Source organism: Physeter macrocephalus, chromosome 20 (genome assembly GCF_002837175.3).
Source record: "Physeter macrocephalus isolate SW-GA chromosome 20, ASM283717v5, whole genome shotgun sequence".
Lineage (NCBI taxonomy): Eukaryota > Metazoa > Chordata > Mammalia > Artiodactyla > Physeteridae > Physeter > Physeter macrocephalus.
In genome coordinates, this window is record NC_041233.1 from 57,403,023 (window position 1) to 57,421,830 (window position 18,808).

Consider the following 18,808-nt stretch of genomic DNA (forward strand, 5'->3'; position numbering starts at 1 on the left):
GATGTGTGTGGCCAGAGGGAACATACTTTGTTAGCTTTGTTTTAAATAAGAACCTTCTCTATCTAAAGATGGTTTTTGTCTGATCCCTGATAGTGTGCTGCATGACTTTGCTTTTGTAAATTTGCACATCTTAAAACAGATTTTTGTTTGTTATTAATGTGTGTGCTCAGTAACTATTCATTATGAACTTTAATATTTTTTCTCAAATAATGAAGCATTTAGTTTTCTCATGAAGCTTAACTTCAAATATCCTGCACAATTTCCCTAAGTACAGCAGTTTATGCAGCAGTTGTTGGAAACGGGCAAGCAAGAATCTAAGGGGTATGTTTGTTAGACTTAAATATTACTTAGTTTTATTTTTAAATATTCAGTTACTGGTAATTTCTATGCCAGAAATAGTTTGACAGTTGGAATCAGGTAGCAGTATCTAAAGAATAGAAAATAAAATTTGTAAAATCAGGTGGTTCTCTTCCTTTTTAAGAGTACCTCTTACTGTAATAGTGATAGAATGGCAGCTTATTGTAGTAGTGGTGGAATGGCAGCAATTTTACTCCTTCCTTTCTTCCTTCCTCTATCTATCTATTTTTAAGAACCTAGTTTGTTTTCCTATTCTGATTCTTTTCTGATGTAATACAGCATTGCCAGGCCACCCAGCACTTTCCTTGCATTTAACCTAAAATACATACATCAGCCAACACAAGCATAATTGGTTGAAAGGCAGCCATCTATCAGGGGAGTTCTTCTAAATACTGAATGTGTCATGCACTTTGACATGACATATCTATAATATCTGAATACAGAAAGCACTTTTTGCATTAGCTGTAGGTGTTAAAGCAGTAGTATGTTTTAAGAATGTCTGCTGTGCAAATTCTGGCTTGTGAGGTAATGACAAGTGTTTGCCTGCATAGACAATATATTTTTCCTCTTGAGGTCCCCACACACCTAGTTTCCCTCAAGCTCATCATCTCTGTCAGGTTAATCAATAGGCACCGTATGGCAGAGGGTCAGTAATCAGTGTCATCGTGCCTTTAAATCGTGTTGAAAATTTGCTTAAAGCCTGGGCCAATTAACATCGAGATGATGAATGGATGGGAAGATGGAAAGAGCCTGACGCTCAGGGGCTTTGTGAGGAGGAGATGCTCAGCTGTTGAGCAGCAGACACCAGCGAATAAAATCAGCCATTCATGTGAGCTCAGTCCACCCACTCTTAATGATAATGTCAATCTAGCAAAATATATACACATTGGAGTTGTCACAAGTTCATAAATCAAAGGAGTTTGTCAAAGGCATTCAGATTAACGAGGCAGCAGCAATAACAAGTCAAATTTGCATAGAGAATTGCTCGAATCTCAGTAAATTATGATCCTGTTTTTCATTTGATTATTTGCTAATGTCTCAAGAGGGAGAATGATTATATTAGCATGCAAAATCTACTCCAGAAGTAGAAATCTGAGGTATAGAAGACCAGCACACTATGACAATTAATCAGCTTCTGCATACTAGCATAAATGTACAAGGCCCAGAAATGAACTTCTTTTTATTATTATTTCTCCTTGCCACTGATCCAAATGGTTCAGCTTGACAGAGACTTTATATTGCTTTAACAGTGTTTTGAATTGTGCCTGCAGGCAAGACATAGTTATGCAGCTATAACCAACCTATCCATCTGCCAACCAGATTGGAATTCTCCTATCCAAGGCTTCCATTAACCCCCACTGACAGCTCCAAACAGGATTAAGAATTTGCAAGCATAAAAAATAGTTGTTCTTTGCAAATATATACAATCCCTTTGCATCTTGAGAAAGGCTGCATCTGTGTTTTGTAATTAGTGTTGGACAGTGTAGCAGAGGGAAAAACCTACTTGGCGTTTTTTGGACTTTTGTCATAAGGGAGTAAGGCAGTACTAATGGAAGTTCTGTGTTTGGTTGTCCCAGAGAGTGCTTTCCATTCTATCTGGTTCCTAGCACTGTGCTTGAATTGGTGTTATTACTAGAAAATATCATTTCTTGAAAGGTTTAACTAGTGGATCTTGTTGAAGATGAGCAGTATAGGGAGGCTTTGACGTGGCTGTGGTTTAATAGAATATGTCAAATGATAAACGTGCTGGAGAAGCAATGTGCATGAAAACATGCTAGAGAATATTATCTTATGAGGACACTTGAGGCCCTCCCTAAAATAAAACTGGTACTTGAATAGCATTCTTCAGTCAGCTTCTGAACTTAAATGACCTAAGTTTTCTCCATTGTATCCTAGAAGAATTAATTAAAATTTGCTTAAACACACAACACATACACTACCCCCCTGCCACACACAATGTTTTGTCATTTTCATTGAAGAGTTTGAATGATTTTTATTTATGTAGCTAAATCATCTTTTAACCTTGTAGAAGAATAATTGGTCTTGTTTTTGAAAATTGCAAATCATATATATTTGGAGGGTATAATTAGCTCCAAATCATGTAATAAGGTAATGGGAAAAATATTAATCCAATTAGTAATTTACAGATCAAGCCCATGATACGATGTTTGCAACTAGCTATGGAAATTGCTCTCAAGATTTTTCTCTTCACATGGGTTGTCATTTTACATGATGATGAACAAGTGATTCAAAATCATAGTTTTAATTCACCACGATTTACCTGCTTTGCTAAAATGATACAATTTTCCTGTTAACAGAGACCATTGAATTCTCCCAGTGAAGAATGTGGCATGGGTGGAAAATGTTACTTCTCGTTTTAGAGCTGGTAATTTTATTTTTAACAGACGTCTATTCAAACGGGCTCAGGCTCTGTTGCACCATCCAACCTTGAGCAAGATGCTTACTCAAAGATTATTATAAGTCATTATGAATGGCTTGACTTTTCATCACTGTGTAAATTAGTTTTTTATTTGATTATATAATCAACTCTTAATTATCCATGTCACCAGGAGTTGTGTGTTCGAATAGATAACTGAAAACAGTAAATAAGCCACTTACTAGGTTGTGGAGAATATTGCTCCCACCATAAACATCTGAAAAGTTAGGAGTGCTTTGCTTATCAACAGAGGAACATTTCTTTGTTAATGAAGGATTGGCAAACTTTATTTGTAAAGGACCAGATAATAAACATTTGAGGTTTTGTGGGCCATAGGACCTCTGTCCTGACTACTCACCTCTGCCATTGTAGTGTGAAAGCAGCCACAGACAAAAGGTAATGAACAAGGGTGGCTAACTTTCAATAAAACATTATTTGTAGAAATTTTATTTAGACCAGGAGCTGGCAAACTCCTCCTGTAAATTATACTGGCACTAAAGTTTTTGGACGGGGACTTCCCTGGTGGTCCAGCGGTTAGAACTCCACGCTCTCAATGCAGGGGGCACGGGGTCGATCCCTGATCAGGGAACCAGGATCCCACGTGCCACGTGGCATGGCCAAATACATAAATAAATGAATAAGTAAAGTGGTGGGATGATAGGACTGTAGTTGGGCTATCACTTTGAAGTTTCTCTGCTATGAAAACCTTTTTAAAAAAATTTATTTATTTTAATTTATTTATTTTTGGCTGCTTTGGTTCTTCGTTGCTGTGTGTGGGCTTCTCATTGTGGTGGCTTCTCTTGTTGCAGAGCATGGGTTCTAGGCACGTGGGCTTCAGTAGTTGTGGCACGTGGGCTCAGTGGTTGTGGCTCACGGGCTCTAGAGCACAGGCTCAGTAGTTGTGGCACACGGGCTTAGTTGCTCTGTGGCATGTGGGATCTTCCTGGGCCAGGGCTCGAACCCTTGTCCCCTGCATTGGCAGGCAGATTCTTAACCACTACGCCACCAGGGAAGTCCCATGAAAACCATTTTTAAAGCTAGCTGGATGGTGTGGGTGTAGGGTTCCAATTATTTATTAAGCCCTTATTATCTGTATATTATGTGTTGGGAGGTAGAGGGAGCCACAAAGACTGCCCAATAAGCTTACAGTCTTATTGGGTAGTTGAGAGTAACATGCAAAACATTCATCTATTTAAGTGCCAAATTGTGTGGACCAAATAAAAATGTTAAGGCATTTCCAGTAAAATAAGGTGGAGTAGTTGTATGGTTTCTTAGAGAAGACAGTTGAAACATTTTAAGAATGGGTAGGACTCAAATCGATTAAATAATTGTGTTTATAATTCTAGACTAGCATTAAGGACCCTTCTAGCCTGGAAATTTCAAGACCAAATCACATGTTTATAAGACTGTGAAGAGACTTGCTTAACTAGGGCAGAAAAATGTATGTTGAGGGAAGTAACTTGATATAATGTAGCAGAAATTCTGGAGGGTCTTGAAAACCAGGCCTAGAACTTCATATTTAATTTCATGGAAACAAAGAGCCACTAAAAATTTTTGAGGAAAAAGACCACCATGACAGTAGTGGTGATTAAGAAAGATTAATCTGGGCTTCTCTGGTGGCACAGTGGTTCAGAATCTGCCTGCCAGTGCAGGGGACACGGGTTCGAGCCCTGGTCTGGAAAGATCCCACGTGCAGTGGAGCAACTAAGCCTGTGCGCCACAACTACCGAGCCTGCGCTCTGGAGCCCGCGAGCCACCACTACTGAGCCCACATGCCACAACTACTGAAGCCTGTGCACCTAGAGCCTGTGCTCCGCAACAAGAGAAGCCACTGCAACGAGAAGCCACTCGCCGCAACTAGAGACAGCCTGCAGCAACGAAGACCCAACTCAGCCAAAAATAAAATAAATAAATAAATTAATTAATCAAAAAAAATTGACTCTGAGGATTTAAGTCTGGGATAGAAAGAAAAGTTGAGAAGGAGAGAGCTAGCCTAGAATGGGTGAGATGGGTGAGATGGTAAAGAGTGCTTTAAATTTGGATATGTTGGACTTCCCTGGTGGTCCAGTGGTTAAGTGGTCCAGGGGGTGCAGGTTTGATCCCTGGTCTGGGAAGTTCTGCATGTCGTGCGGTGCGGCCAAAAAAAAAAAAAAAAAAAAAAACCCCACAACAACAGAAAAAATAAATTTGGATATGTTGATTTTGAGACAGTTTAAGTTTTTTTTTTAAAAAATGTGATTCCTTTTTCTTTTTTATTCACCCCCAGTTTACTTCTGGAAACATTTTAGCCAAAATACATCCCTGAGATCTAATGCATGGGCTTTAGCAGTATTTCACTTTGACTTTTTCCTACCCAAATTTCTGTTACCATATCTGCATGTCTGCAGATGTTATAACTCTAATGCTTCCAGTTTGAAGTTAAATTCAAAGTTGTCAGTGAGGCTTTTATTCTGCCCTTTAAAGTTCTAACCTAGTGAATGCTGGGTTAAGAGATAAACATTCAAGTTAATATAAAAGGTAACAAGTTATATAGTATCTTTTACAGAAATATTTTCATGTAATGCTAATATTTATACACTATTGTTACTCCAGGACTTACAGACACATTCTGCAAATGATTTACTATAATGAAATGTTCCATCTGAGTGTTGTGAATGAGTTGTTCTGAGCAGTCAGGTTTTTCTAGTTGGCTCAGGGTTAAGAGGTAGAATTTAACTTTTATTTTTATCGAAGGAATTTTTTCCCTCAATTTATTTTTCATTTATCTAACTTCTGTTTTTCCATTTCTTAACATATTTTCTTCTAGGCTTCATCTGTTTGGTTAATTTTTATTTTGACAGATTTACAGAAAAGTTGAAAGAATTGTACAAAAATCCCCTTATACTTTTTTTGGAAAAAATATTTATTTATTTATTTATTTGGCTGTATCGGGTCTTAGTTGCGGCATGTGGGCTCTTTGTTGACGCGTGTGGGCTTCTCTCTAGTTGTGGCGTATGGGCTCAGTAGTTGTAGCACGCAGGCTCTCTAGTTGTGGCATGAGGGCTCTGGAGCGCACGGGCTTAGTTGCCCTGCAGCATGTGGGATCTTAGTTCCTTGACCAGGGATTGAACCCGTGTCCCCTTCATTGGAAGGTGGATTCTTAACCACTGGACCACCAGGGAATCCCTTTATACTCTTCACACAGATTCTCCATACGTTAACATGTTACCATGTTTGCTTTAGCTCTATACATACACACATATATATATACTAACATCCATTTACTTATATTTTCTGAGTTCTTTGAAAGTTAGTTAGAGACATATGTCCTTTTACCTCTAAATGTTTCTGTTGTATGTTTTCTGAAACCAAGGACAGTTCTTTTAAGGAACCACAGTACAAATGATACAAATGAACTTCTTTACAAAACAGAAATAGACTCACAGACATAGAAAAGAAACTTATGGTTACCAAAGTCGAAAGGTGGGACAGGGCGGGGGGGTGGAGGATAACTTTGGAATTTGGGATTAACACTACTACTATATATATAATAGATAAACAATAAGGACCTACTGTATAGCACAGGGAATTATACTGAATATCTTGTAATAACCTATAATGGAATAGAATCTGAAAAAGAGTAGATATAAATGTATAACTGAATCGTTTTGCTGTACACCTGAAACATTGTAAATCAACTACTTCAATTAAAAAAAAATAACGGCAGTACAAGTTGTCAAAATCAAGAAGTTGAATCTATAAACAAACTTTGGTACATCCATACAGTGATACTACTTGCCAATGAGAAGGAAAGAACTGATATATGCAAGAACACAATGAACAGATGAATCTCACAAATGAATGTATTATGTTAGGTGAAAAAAGACTCAAAAAATTACATACTATAGGATTCATTTTATGACATTTTAGAAAAGACAAAATTATTGAGACAAAAAATAAATCAGTGATCACTGGGGAAAGGGGTTGTAACTATCAAGGGGGATTTGGGAGGTGATGGGACTGCTTTACATCTTGATTGTGGTGGTTACACAGCTTTATGCTTTTGTCAAAACTCAGAACTATACAACAAAAAAGAATAAATTTTTCCATATGTAAATTTTAAAAGCAGGGAAACAATCAGGAAATTAACATTGATATGATGTTATTAGTTCATCCATAGACTTGTTTCATATTTTTCCAGTAATGTCCTTTATACAAACCTTATGTCATAATACCCACTCAATAATTACCCATCAAGAACAGATAAAGGGGGGGAGGAAAAAAATTGTGGATATAGGCTAGATAGTTATTACTCATCCTGTTAGGCTCAGATCACTTATTTTTCACTGTATAATTCAGTGCAGAGGAGTTTACCATCAATTTTGTTTCACCCCCCCCCCCCCCCGGCCCAATAGCCTCAGATCACAAACTGCATTCAGTTACATCTCTTTAGTTTTCTTTAACCTGAAAGCAGTTCCTTATGACCTTGACATTTTTGTAAGTACAGACTAGTAATTTTATAGGATGTCCCTCAGTTTGGGCTAGTCTGTTGTTTTCTCATGATCAGATTGAGGTTATGTGTTTTGAGCAGGATGACCTCAGAAGTAATCATGTGTTCTTCTCAGTATGTCATATCAAGAGGCACATAAGGTTAAGGTGGTATCTACCAGATCTCTCCACTGTGAGGCTACTGTTTTTTTCTTTTGTAATTATTAAGTATATTATGGAGAAATATTTTGAGATTATGTAACTCTCCTGTTATTTGTCACCCACTAATTTGTGTGATAAGTCTTACTTGCATCTTTTAGTTACCCTTAGATAGAACTTACTGGACATAATGTAGCTTGATGACCCAGGGCAGTTGTGAACGTTGCTTGTTGGGATGCATCATAGTTAAAGATACAAGGAATAACTGTGCTACTGAGCTCTCCTGGGTGATGTTGGAGAGCACAGGCTTTGAGAACCAGTTGAGGTGACTATTAGGTATACACAGCTATTTCATCATTCCCGACCACCCTCGACTGTAGAGATATTAATTTCTTATTCACTGGCTTTCTGGCTCTCCTTTTCACTATTAGTAGGGTACCTTTCTCCTTGCTCCTGATATCATGACTGTTTAATGTCCCTACTCCTATTTTATGCAACAGAGTTGAATTTTTTATATTGATTTGTTTCTCATGGTGGATGGTCCAGTAAAAGTAAAAAATGAGTAAAAAGAAGTTTGGAAAAAAGAGTAAAAAATGCTGGGTTAATCTATCTAAAAAGAACTAGTTATAACAATGTTTTTCTCTTTTTCCTTTTTGTTAATGTTGTTACTTTAAAAAAAAAACACAATATATAATATATATATCCTTTGCCTTGATGGGGTGGAGAAGGGAAAGGAGCTCCTCTACAGCTCTTATGCTCTGCTCTCAGGTAGTAATTATCCTTTAGCTCCCTTCATTTTTCAATACCTTAGACATTCTTATAATACCCACTCAATAGTTTACTATCTAAATCAGATAAAATAGAGGGTCAGAAGGAAGAAAATTATTGATGTGGGCTAGATAGCCACTACTCATCCTATTACGTTCAGATCACTGTTTTTCACTATGTAATTTAGTATAGAGAGTTTGCCGTCAATTTTGTTCCATCCCAAGCACCTGTAGAGTAAATATGTGATTTATAATGTCTTCAGTATAACAGACTTCCACCAAAAAGTAATTAGGCTTCCAACTTTATTATAATGACAGTTTAAAAAAACAATTAATTTTGAAATATAGGACCTTACATTTAATTAAATAGGTTTAGGTGATCTGAAATGGCATTTTATTTAAGGGAAGGTGTAGATTCATGGTCTGGGAAATAGTTACTTGCAAATTATAAGTTTAAAATTGAATACTGGCTTAATTGAATACAGTTAAAATTGAATATTGGCTTAAGTTTTTATTATATAAGACATTTAATTTTAGCATTTAAAACATTTGATCTGTACTTTTTTTTTTAAGAAAAGTTAAATATACAATTGATTTTACGGGTTTAATGTTGACCTTTCCCTTCCTTTGATTCTCTTATAATGGCATATATTGCTAGTTTCCTTATCTGGAATGCTTTATTTTATTTTACTTTAGTTTATTTTTATTTTAAAATTTTTTTGGCCACACCACATGGCTTCCTAATTCCCCTACCGGGGATGGAACCTGGGCCCTTGGCAGTGAAGGCATTGCGTCCCAACCACAGGACCGCCAGGGAATTCCCTGGGATGCTTTATAGTCATTAACTCAACTGTATCTCTCCTTCATTTTTTTGTAGATAGTCTACATTCCTTTTTTCCCCAAAACAGAGAAAAAGCAGAATTCTAAAGTTATTGAGCCTCTATCCCTTGCTTGTAACATAGCATTTTTTCTTCTTCTTTGTCCCTAAAATTGACCTTTAATTTAAAGTGATCATTACAAATGTAAAATTATCAACTTAAACCTCATAAAAGATTTCTGCCCAAAAGGACCTTAATGTACTGGTCTGTCAAGGTGACACACAAGGCACACGCATGTTAGCCACAGAGGGCCTTTTGATACTATGTGTATGCTATTTATCCTTTAATGTCTTTTAAAATATAATATTTGATACAAAGCAAAAAATTCATAACACCTAAATTTAAAACACTGTTATGATCCTATATTCTAATAATGATTTCATACTTGTATGAAGTTTTTCAGATAAACTCATATGTTGGATATAATTTCTGGATCTAAAAGTAACTCCTCAGAATGTGATGAATATATGTAATGTAATGAGTAAATCAGCTGCAAATTCTAAAATGTTAACATTACACATGTAATTGTGGAAAATAGAGCCCAAATAACGTGTACTTGGATTTTCTGTATTTTGTCTTGCAGAGAGTGATTTACATGTGCTACCAGATTTTTAAAAATTATTTTTTAATGTGATAAAATACACATAAAATTTATCACCTTTAACATTTTAAAGTGTACAGTTCAGTGGTATTAAATACATTCATAATGTTGTGCAACCATCACCCCCATCCATCTCCATAACTCTTTTCATCTCGTAAAACTGCAGCACTCTACCCATTAAACAATAACTCCCCATTCCTCCCTTTTCCCAGCCCCTGGTAACCAACATTCTACTTTCTGTCTCTATGATTTTGACCACTCTAAGTGTCTTATATAAGTGGAATCATACTGCATTTATCTTTTTGTGACTGGCTTATTTCACTTAGCATAATGTCTTCAAGGTTCATCCATGTTGTGGTTTGTGTCAGAATATCCTTCCTTTTTCAGGCTGAAGATTATTCCATTGTATGTATATACCACATTTTGCCTGTCCATTCATCCCTCAGTGTACGCTTGGATTGCTTACACGTTTTAGCTGTTGTGGATAATGCTGCTATTAACACAGACATACAAATATCTCTTTGAGACTCTGCTTTCAGTTTTTTTGAGTATGTACCCAGAATTGGAACTGTTGGATCATATAGTAATTCCTTTTTTAATTCTTTGAGGAACTGTTTCCCATAGCTGATGTACCATTTTACATTCCCGCCAAAGGTGCACAAGGGTTACAGTTTCTCAGCATCCTCATCAATGCCTGTTATTTTCTGTTTTTTGTTTTTGATAGTAGCCTACCTAATGAATGTGAGGTACCTTGTAGTTCTGCTGTTCATTTCTGAAATGATTAGTGATGTTGACCATCCTTTCATGTGCTTGGTGGTCATTTGTATATCTTCTTGGATAAACGTCTATTCAAGTCCTTTGCCTATTTTTTAATCAGGTTGTTCTGTTTTTTTGTTGCTGAGTTTTTACAACTTCTCTCTATATTCCGGATGTTAATCCTTTATCAATAAATGATTTGCAAAATTTTTTCCCATTTTGTGGGTTGGCTTTTACTCTGTTGATATTTAGAACTCTGAACTTGCTTGCAGTTGAATTGTTGTTATTTCCCTCTTTTTAAGTATTTAAAAATCTCACTGACATTTTAGGGCCTTCTAGCTGCTGTTTGAAGTGATAATGGCAAGAGTGGACTCTAATCGTAAACTACTGATAAATTTTATTGCCTTGAGCTAACTAAGCACTATGCTCTTTTTAATAAAGAAAAGAAAATCAAATCAGAGAAAAGAGGAAGAGAAATAACTAATTGTTTTTAGGATCCAGACATGAGAACCAATCAAACATTTACTATGGTTTAAAACTAGTTATTTAAAAGAGAAGGCAATAATCCTGGTTTAAGTTGTTATCAGCTAAGTATAGACTGGAGCTTTCTTGTGTCCAGTGCCAAAGAACAATAAACTAGACTTATAATGAATATGATCTGTTAGGCAGTGCTTAAGTATAGATGAAATACTTTTCCACCTATATCCCTACATATATTTATTTATATACATGGGCATATGTTTTCCTTTACATAAGTGTATGTCTGTTATGTATATAAATCTTCAAATGAACAAACGCATAAATATACACGGTATTCTAGCTTACAGAATTAAAAATGTAATTCAGTTTACTCCCACAGAATAAAACTGAAGATAATGAGAACTGAATTAAAGCTTACTTTCTTTCACAGAATTCCTCAGAGAGAGAAGACTGTAATAATGGCGAACCCCCTAGGAAGATAATACCAGAGAAGAATTCATTTAGACAGGTATGAAATTCAGTCTTACTTAAAAAGCTACCAACAACAAAATAAAAGACAGGAAACCCTCAATTTGCCATTTGTTAAGTACTGGATCTTAAATTAAGAGTACACTGAAGTTGGTCTGGCTCTAGCCATCAATTTCAGTCAGTTACATTGTTTTCCCAATCATTTAAAAAATATCCTAGGTATACAAGTACAGGACAGTCAATTGTTTATGTGTAGTGAACACAAAATCAAAAGTTTTCTTGTTTAGGAAAAATAACTTGAAGTGCATCTTAAGTGCAGGTAGTAGAATAGTTCTCTTTAAACCTTACTTTTCTATTAAGATTTTTCATACATTAAAAAATAATAATAATCTAAAGGGATCTACCTATGATGAAGTTAGCTCCTTTTAGTCTAAGCAATATTTGTTTGCTTTTTCTAGAAGTAAAGGCCATTATTCATGACAACTTTAAAATAATTTTTACTCACCACGGTGCCCCCACTCCTCAAACTTTTTCTTTGAAAAGTTCAATTCCATGGTGCTCTGTTTTTAAAAATTAAAGTGTTCAAAAATATTTGGTCAAAAAATTGGCTCTTCTTACTGCCTGTAGCAACCTCTAACATCTTCCATCTCTCACTGGCAACAAAAACAAGTTCTTACAGTATTGCCAGCAGTAGTAAAAATAATTTTATTTTACTTGCATTTATGGCATTATTCTAAGAAAAAGGAGAAGAGATTAAATATTTGTTGAGCACCTACTGTGAACCTGATACTTATTTTACTTCAGTCTCACAATAACCCTGTAAAGTTGCTAGATACGATTTCCATTTTATAGATGAAGAAAATGGAGGCTGAGAGAGATTCGATGACTTGTTTATTTAGCAAGTCAGTGATTTGAAACCCAGATCTCAGTGTTGCCAAAGCATTTCTACTTCTGCCTTCTAACTCTATAGGTTGTAGACAGTGTTAATTTAGGGGAAAAGTAGTTGAAATTGTGACACTCATTTTTTATTTACTATATGTTAAAACATTTTTGGATGGGCAAAATTTCTTTTATAAAAATAATTGTATGGTAAGTAGAATTGAATCAGTTCAGGAAGCTTTGTTAAATAGCCAAAAGATCAGGGATTGATACTGTTTGGTTAGAGCTTTAACTATTTGGAGATAAACACCTGATCTATAAATCTAAATATATGGGACAAAATTGAATAAGATAAATTTGGAGGTGGAAACACTCTGCCCACTATACAGAAACAATTGTCAGAAAACAATGACATGACAAAAAGTTTTGGCAACTTTATTTAAGCTAACAAACGAATTTTCACTCTGCAAAGTTATAAATTAATTTTAATAGGCTGATCCAGATGGTCCATTTGGAAAATGGATAGGCTGATCTGTTGAAAATTAAACTAAATTTATCTGTCTCATACTTCAAACTGAAGCAAGAGAGAGAATCGTGCCTATTAAGTCCAGCACATACAGATGGACCAGCAGGTCACACATGGGACTAATCTGATTCATTTTAAAAATAAATGCATACATTATTGAATCATTTTATACTTGCAAGATCTGTTGTGTGCAGTATTTGAAATAATGTTGTTTTTTTCATTGCTTTTTTAGCAGGTTCTCTTTACCCCCTCTGCTTTAATATAACAACCGTTTTTGGGTTTGTTTTTGTTTGTCCTCCTAGTGCTCCAAACTGATTTTTCTAATATCTGTCATTCAGTGTTGAGATCCAAGCTCTGGAGATTAATTAGGTCATGAGGCTTTTCCCCCTCCTTTCTTTGTAAAGGTTTTTATCTCCATTCTCTTTGTGAAGAGCATGAACTCAATGTTCTTGGAAAGAGAAATGGCCTTTAGAAATGGGGAAGTAGGAGATCCTCCTGGGGCCCTCGGAGTCTTTTAGCTTCTGGGTGTTTTAACAGCCCCATGAATGCAGATTTGTAAATTTATTGCAGTGCCATCTGGTTTTTTGCTCGAACCAGATTACTGTTGGCTTGTGTCTGTCTATTGTGGTGGTCACTCCCTAGGAGCTTGCCCTCTCAGTCTTAGGGATGAGTGATGAATAGCAGGGGTCAATAGAAGCGGGTCACAGGGCAGCTGTCCAGGATTGCCCTGAACTTGATTACGCCACCGCCAAGTTTTTAAATGTAGGATGTAGTATATAAGCTGTTTAAACTCCCTCTTTTCGCTAAGGCATATGACCATAATGAAGTGCCATTTGCTCCTCCCACCCCACCTTTAGTCAAGTTATTATAGATAAAAAGATGTCAAAGCTGCCTTTTACCTAGTGTTGATGTAAGTAGGATTTGCATCATGTGGGCCAGTCCCTTGAGATTCTTTTGCAGACTATTTCTAATGGGGTTTCAGGAACTCTTTCACCACTGATTTTAAAATGCTAAGTTATGTTCTAATAAATTTAGTGTTGTTTTAAACTAATTTTAGAGCTTATATATATTATTCTAAAGTATAGTTTTACTATTGTTGATAGGATATGACCACTGCCTGTTAACTTGGAGTTATTTAACTACTGGAGGAGCTGAAAGAAGTATTATCATTACAGTTCTTATAGACATTAAAAGGGTAGAAGGGAATATTACAAATAACTAAGCCAAAAATTTGGCTTCTTCCATGATATGGACGAATTCCTTGAAAAACACAACTTACTGAAACCAAAACAAGGTGAAACAAAATTTGAATAGCCATATGTCTGTTAAAAAAATTGAGTTATCAAAAGGCCCATATGGTTTCTTGGTGAACTCTATCAAACGTTTAAGGAATAAATAACACCAAAATAGAAAACAGAGAAGGAAAGAACACTCCCTGACTTGTATTATGAGGTTACCATAACCATAATTCCAAAACTTGACAAAGACCTTAGCAGAAAAAGAAACTATTGACGGAGAAAGTCACGAGACATTACTCCTGTGTCACCAAGTCATTTTGTATACCTGCTTTTCCATTTCGTTTCCAACATCAGAAGGCAGTAGAGTTCGGGGGTGGGGGGAGGAAGAAATGCAATGTATTCTTTTAATTTTCTAAGTTTTTGAATAATCTTCTGACATCTTGGCATTAAGTGTAAACTTTTATTTAAAGGACGTACAAAGTAGCTACAATTTTCTTTTTACTTTTATTCCTAGAATATGAAGCCAAGAAAACCATAGCAAATGTGTTCATAGCTTTTATTCATATCTGCAAACAAGGGCAAAGTCCTGGGAGGATACATGAAAGTACTCATTACTTTTTGAAAACATAACCTTACAACATGCAACTCCTTCTTTGCTTCACATTGGTGCTAATAGGATCTGTCAACCCTGCCTTTCTCTGTAATTGAGTAAATTGTGACCTCTGTCTAATCCTTCTCCCATCCCCCATTCCCTTTGTGTATGTGTCCACTTACCATCCTGAGAACGTGGGTAGTGATAAATAAAGCATTGAGTAGTACTCTCTCAACTCTTTGAAGGCAGCATGATGCCAGCCCTCTAGTTATATTTCTTTAAGTGTTTACGTTTTTCTGTATTCTTTCTCTTGTGTAGCTGGAACCCTGGGGATGCAAAGCCATGAGAGAGGCCAAGAAGCTAACAAAGTAGCTGTCTCCCTTGTTAGCTTGTTCCTTTATTCTTTAAAAACAAGATAAAAACCATCTGGCTCAGGGCATTACATTTTCCTCCCCCATGCACCTCTATAGATGGAGACTTCACCTGCAGTGAGGGTTTACATTGATTAGGGAGGGAGCAGTAATTCAAGCTTCCATCCTCTTCAAGGATACTTTGCAGTCTTAAAGGTGCTGACCCACTGAGTTAAACTGTCAAGGGAGGATAAAAAAGTATCTTCATCCCAGGAGGTAACAGCTGCTAGGTTTTCAGCACCTTGCATGCTGCTGGAAAAATGTCACAATTGTCAGCTGAAAGAAAAATGACTCTGTTGTCATCTTCTGTTAATGACTGGGCCTTATAAAAGGAACTACATAAGCCTTTTAGAAGGAGTAAGTAGCTGTTTTCCTTTCCTACCACCTTCCCCCACCTCTCCCCCAAATTCCTATGTTGTTCTAAACATTACCTTGGAGTAGATGCACTAAAAACAGTGGTGAAGAATTTAAAACAACCCAGTGTAAGCATGGAGGTTTGATTGGCATAGCTCCTTTATACAGTTGGCTGAGTAGGAGGAACAAGCACATCACTGACACAGAAAATGACATTATCGTGTGTATTAACAAAACAACAACAATAACAAAAAGTCATTCATAAGCCAGTGAACTGAGAGAAAACATACTGTATTTCTGCTCTTTGGAGGACAATTTGTTTTCAAACAGCATCCAGATGGGTAAATACCACGACATTTCTTTTTTCAAGAGAGCCACTTCTTTTCTTCCTTTAAAAAAAAAAAGGGAGAGAAACTCACTGAATTTACTTCCTTTGATAGCTCTGTAATGTTTGTATATAATGGCATTCCCTTCTTTCTGATTTGATTGATGAGGGGGAAAGGTTTAATGAAGTCCCTGATATCAGGCAGACAGGTTTTTTCCCTATTTGTTTTAGGTTAGTCATTTTAATTGTATTGAGTAATTAGAAGGTACACACCGCCAAGGGAGCTTTGTTCTGATAATTGCTCAAGAAAATCCATTCCCTATCTGCCTTTGCTTTGTGTTAAGACATTTCTCCCCCTAGTGGCAATAGTAAGCACTTTGTCTTGGCAGTAGGCAAGGTGTAATTGCAATATGACAAACTATGCTTCAGGGACTATCTTGTAAATACTTTAGTTTGGGGTTTGGCATTATTTCATTATATATGTGTGTTTTTTCCCCCTAAGAAACTTCCTACCTCTTTTTTTTTTTTCCCTGAAGTACTTTGGGCTTTGGATGGAAAAAAATTGCCTGAAATGTTTATTAAAAAAAAACAAAACACCGTAGTGCATCCTGGGTAATGTTTTGCAGCTTAACTTAATTTTAGTCATCTGTTTTAATTACCTATTTATAAAAATGCTTTTGCATTTGTAGACATTATTTAGTACTTTGGGAGAAGCACCTCATTTGAAATAAATAAATAAATTGTACTTATTTTAAATAGTCCATATAAAAGACCTTAAAAGTAATTAATGTAGGTCCCTTAAGTAAGACAAAAATGATCTTTCCAAGTCTGATGAAGTGATTTGTTTATTTAACTTCCCACTTTGGCTGAATCCTTCAGAGTCTAATAACTTTTTTTAAAAAAATGGTTTTTGCAATTTGTGTCTAGCTACAAAAACCCTTCTTCAAAAACAAGCAATTTAATAACCAGCTTTCTTAAAATTACTTTGAGGAAGGAAGACTGTATAGGGGGTTGGTGTTTGGTTTTATTTTTATTTCAGTGTAATCATTCTTTGATAAATTGTGTAATCGCTGACTTAGTAGGAAAAATATTATTGAACTCCTGGGTTGTAATGACCATGAAAAGTGTATTTTCATATAGAGACCTGAGATATTGTGAATAAATTATAAAGGAAACAGCTTATATGTTGGTTGAAGTCCATATGGGCCTAATTTATTTTGTGTTCAGTGCTTAATCTGGATGTACCATTAAAAAGGTGGGAGGGGCTATTGTATCCAGTTGTGTGAATCCTTAAAAAATCTGCCCTAAGAGCGACATGGAATGAGATCAGATACAACTTTGCATCTATTGAATGAGATTTGGTAGCATCATTGTGTCATTTTTAAAGCCCAGTTCCACCTTCCCTAGATGTCACTTTTTAGTTTGCTTTTTCTTGCCCACATTCTTGCTGGGGACTTGATTTGATGTTTTTATTTTATATATATATATACACATATATATATGTGTATATATATATAATCTGAATCTGATTATTTATATATATATATATATGTAATCTGAAGGTCCCTGTGTACCCCTCCCTTCGCCCTAATTACTAACCATTTTCATTATAACTGTATCTTGTTTTGCTATAGGGCTGCTGAACAGATTTCTTAAGCAGCTTTTTGCAAGGTTAAAAGAATGCAGCCCGGTAACAAGTTTGTGTCGTTTTAAATATATACCTTCTAGTAAATAAGGAGAAGTCTGGCAATCAATCCCTTTTAGTGTGTTATATGTTTCACGTGACAACTAAACCTTCTATTGATTAGCCATTACTTTGTTAGATAATCCTATGTCATTGAATCCATTGTAAAAAATTAAACTCTTTAAAATGTTTTACCCTAGCAGCAGTGTGAAAATTGAAAACTTGTTCAGAATTACAGCCTGCTTTCACAAAGAAGGTAGTTTTCAGCAAGGCATCTTACTGGTTTATGCTTATGTGCTTTATATGCAATATAAAAATATATTAAAGTACTCTAACGCAAAACTCTTTTTCTCTGGTTTAGCAATGAAGCTATCTTTTCAGATGTTGCATGGGTACAGAAACTATCTTGCCTGTGGCTCTTATACTCACTAGTTTATTTAGCTGGAAGGAGTCTTATAATAGTAAAATACTGAATGTAAAATATTTGATTCTTTAGAAAGCCTTTTTATTCCACAGTGGTCTAAGGACTGTTGTCAGTTTTGGTTTACTAATCTAGGTGACTTCCTTTGGGGAAAAATAAGATCATATACCCATTTTACAGATGGAATGTCTAGAAAATAAAAACCTATATATATCCTTACTCTAGAAACTCCCGCAGGTTCCCTAATGTTCGCCTGAGTGTGTTATACTCATTTCTGAGGGGAAAAGGAATTTTGGAGGAAAAATGAGTTTTCTACCTGCCATGACTATTTTATTCAGAAAAATAAAATAACATTTTTGTTAATTAACTGGACAGACCTCTAATACTTTATCCCCTAAATATTAACTGCAGACTTTTATATTTTCATTGAAATAAAGTTTTCATACAGTGAATTATATAGATATTAATTGCATAAGTCAATAAATTTTTGATAAGTCTTTCCAATTGTGTAACCACCACCCCAGTCAAGCTATAGGACATTTTCATTACCCAAGAAAGTTCCCTTGTTCTCCTTCCCAGTTTCCCCACCCACAATGAATCAAACATTGATCAGCTTCCTGTCATAGTTTAGTTTCGCCTTTCTTGAATTTTATGTAATAGAATCATCCATGTTGGGGGTCTCACTATCACTCAGCATAATGCTTATGAGATTCATCTATACTTCTGTGTTTATCAGTGGTTTATTCTCTTTTATTGTACAGTAAATTCCATTGAATAAATATACTTCAGTTTTCCATTCTTTTGATGGACACTTGAGCTATTTCCGTTTTTATAAATGACGTTGCTATGAATGCTCTTTAAACTTTTTTGGTGAGCATGTGTTAAATACTTTGTCATGTGCTTTTTGACTATTCACATATTTTCTTTTGCGAAGTATCTGGTTTTTTGCCATAAAAAATTGCATTGTCTGCCTTATTATTGAGTTCTAGATGGTCCTCTGTCAGATATG

General features: G+C 35.6%; 1 protein-coding gene across 6 annotated transcripts in view; it reads left to right on the forward strand.

Annotated features, from left to right (window-relative positions):
* BTRC (beta-transducin repeat containing E3 ubiquitin protein ligase) overlaps positions 1-18,808 on the forward strand; it is a 194,312-nt gene that overhangs the window by 98,599 nt on the left and 76,905 nt on the right. For 4 of the 6 annotated variants that reach the window (XM_024121310.2, XM_024121307.2, XM_024121311.2 and 1 more), the window contains one exon: positions 11,333-11,410. The exons of the other annotated variants lie outside the window; for them this stretch is intronic. In XM_024121310.2, coding sequence (XP_023977078.2) covers positions 11,333-11,410 — 78 coding nt within the window. The remainder of the gene's footprint in view (positions 1-11,332; positions 11,411-18,808) is intronic. 6 annotated transcript variants of the gene reach the window in all.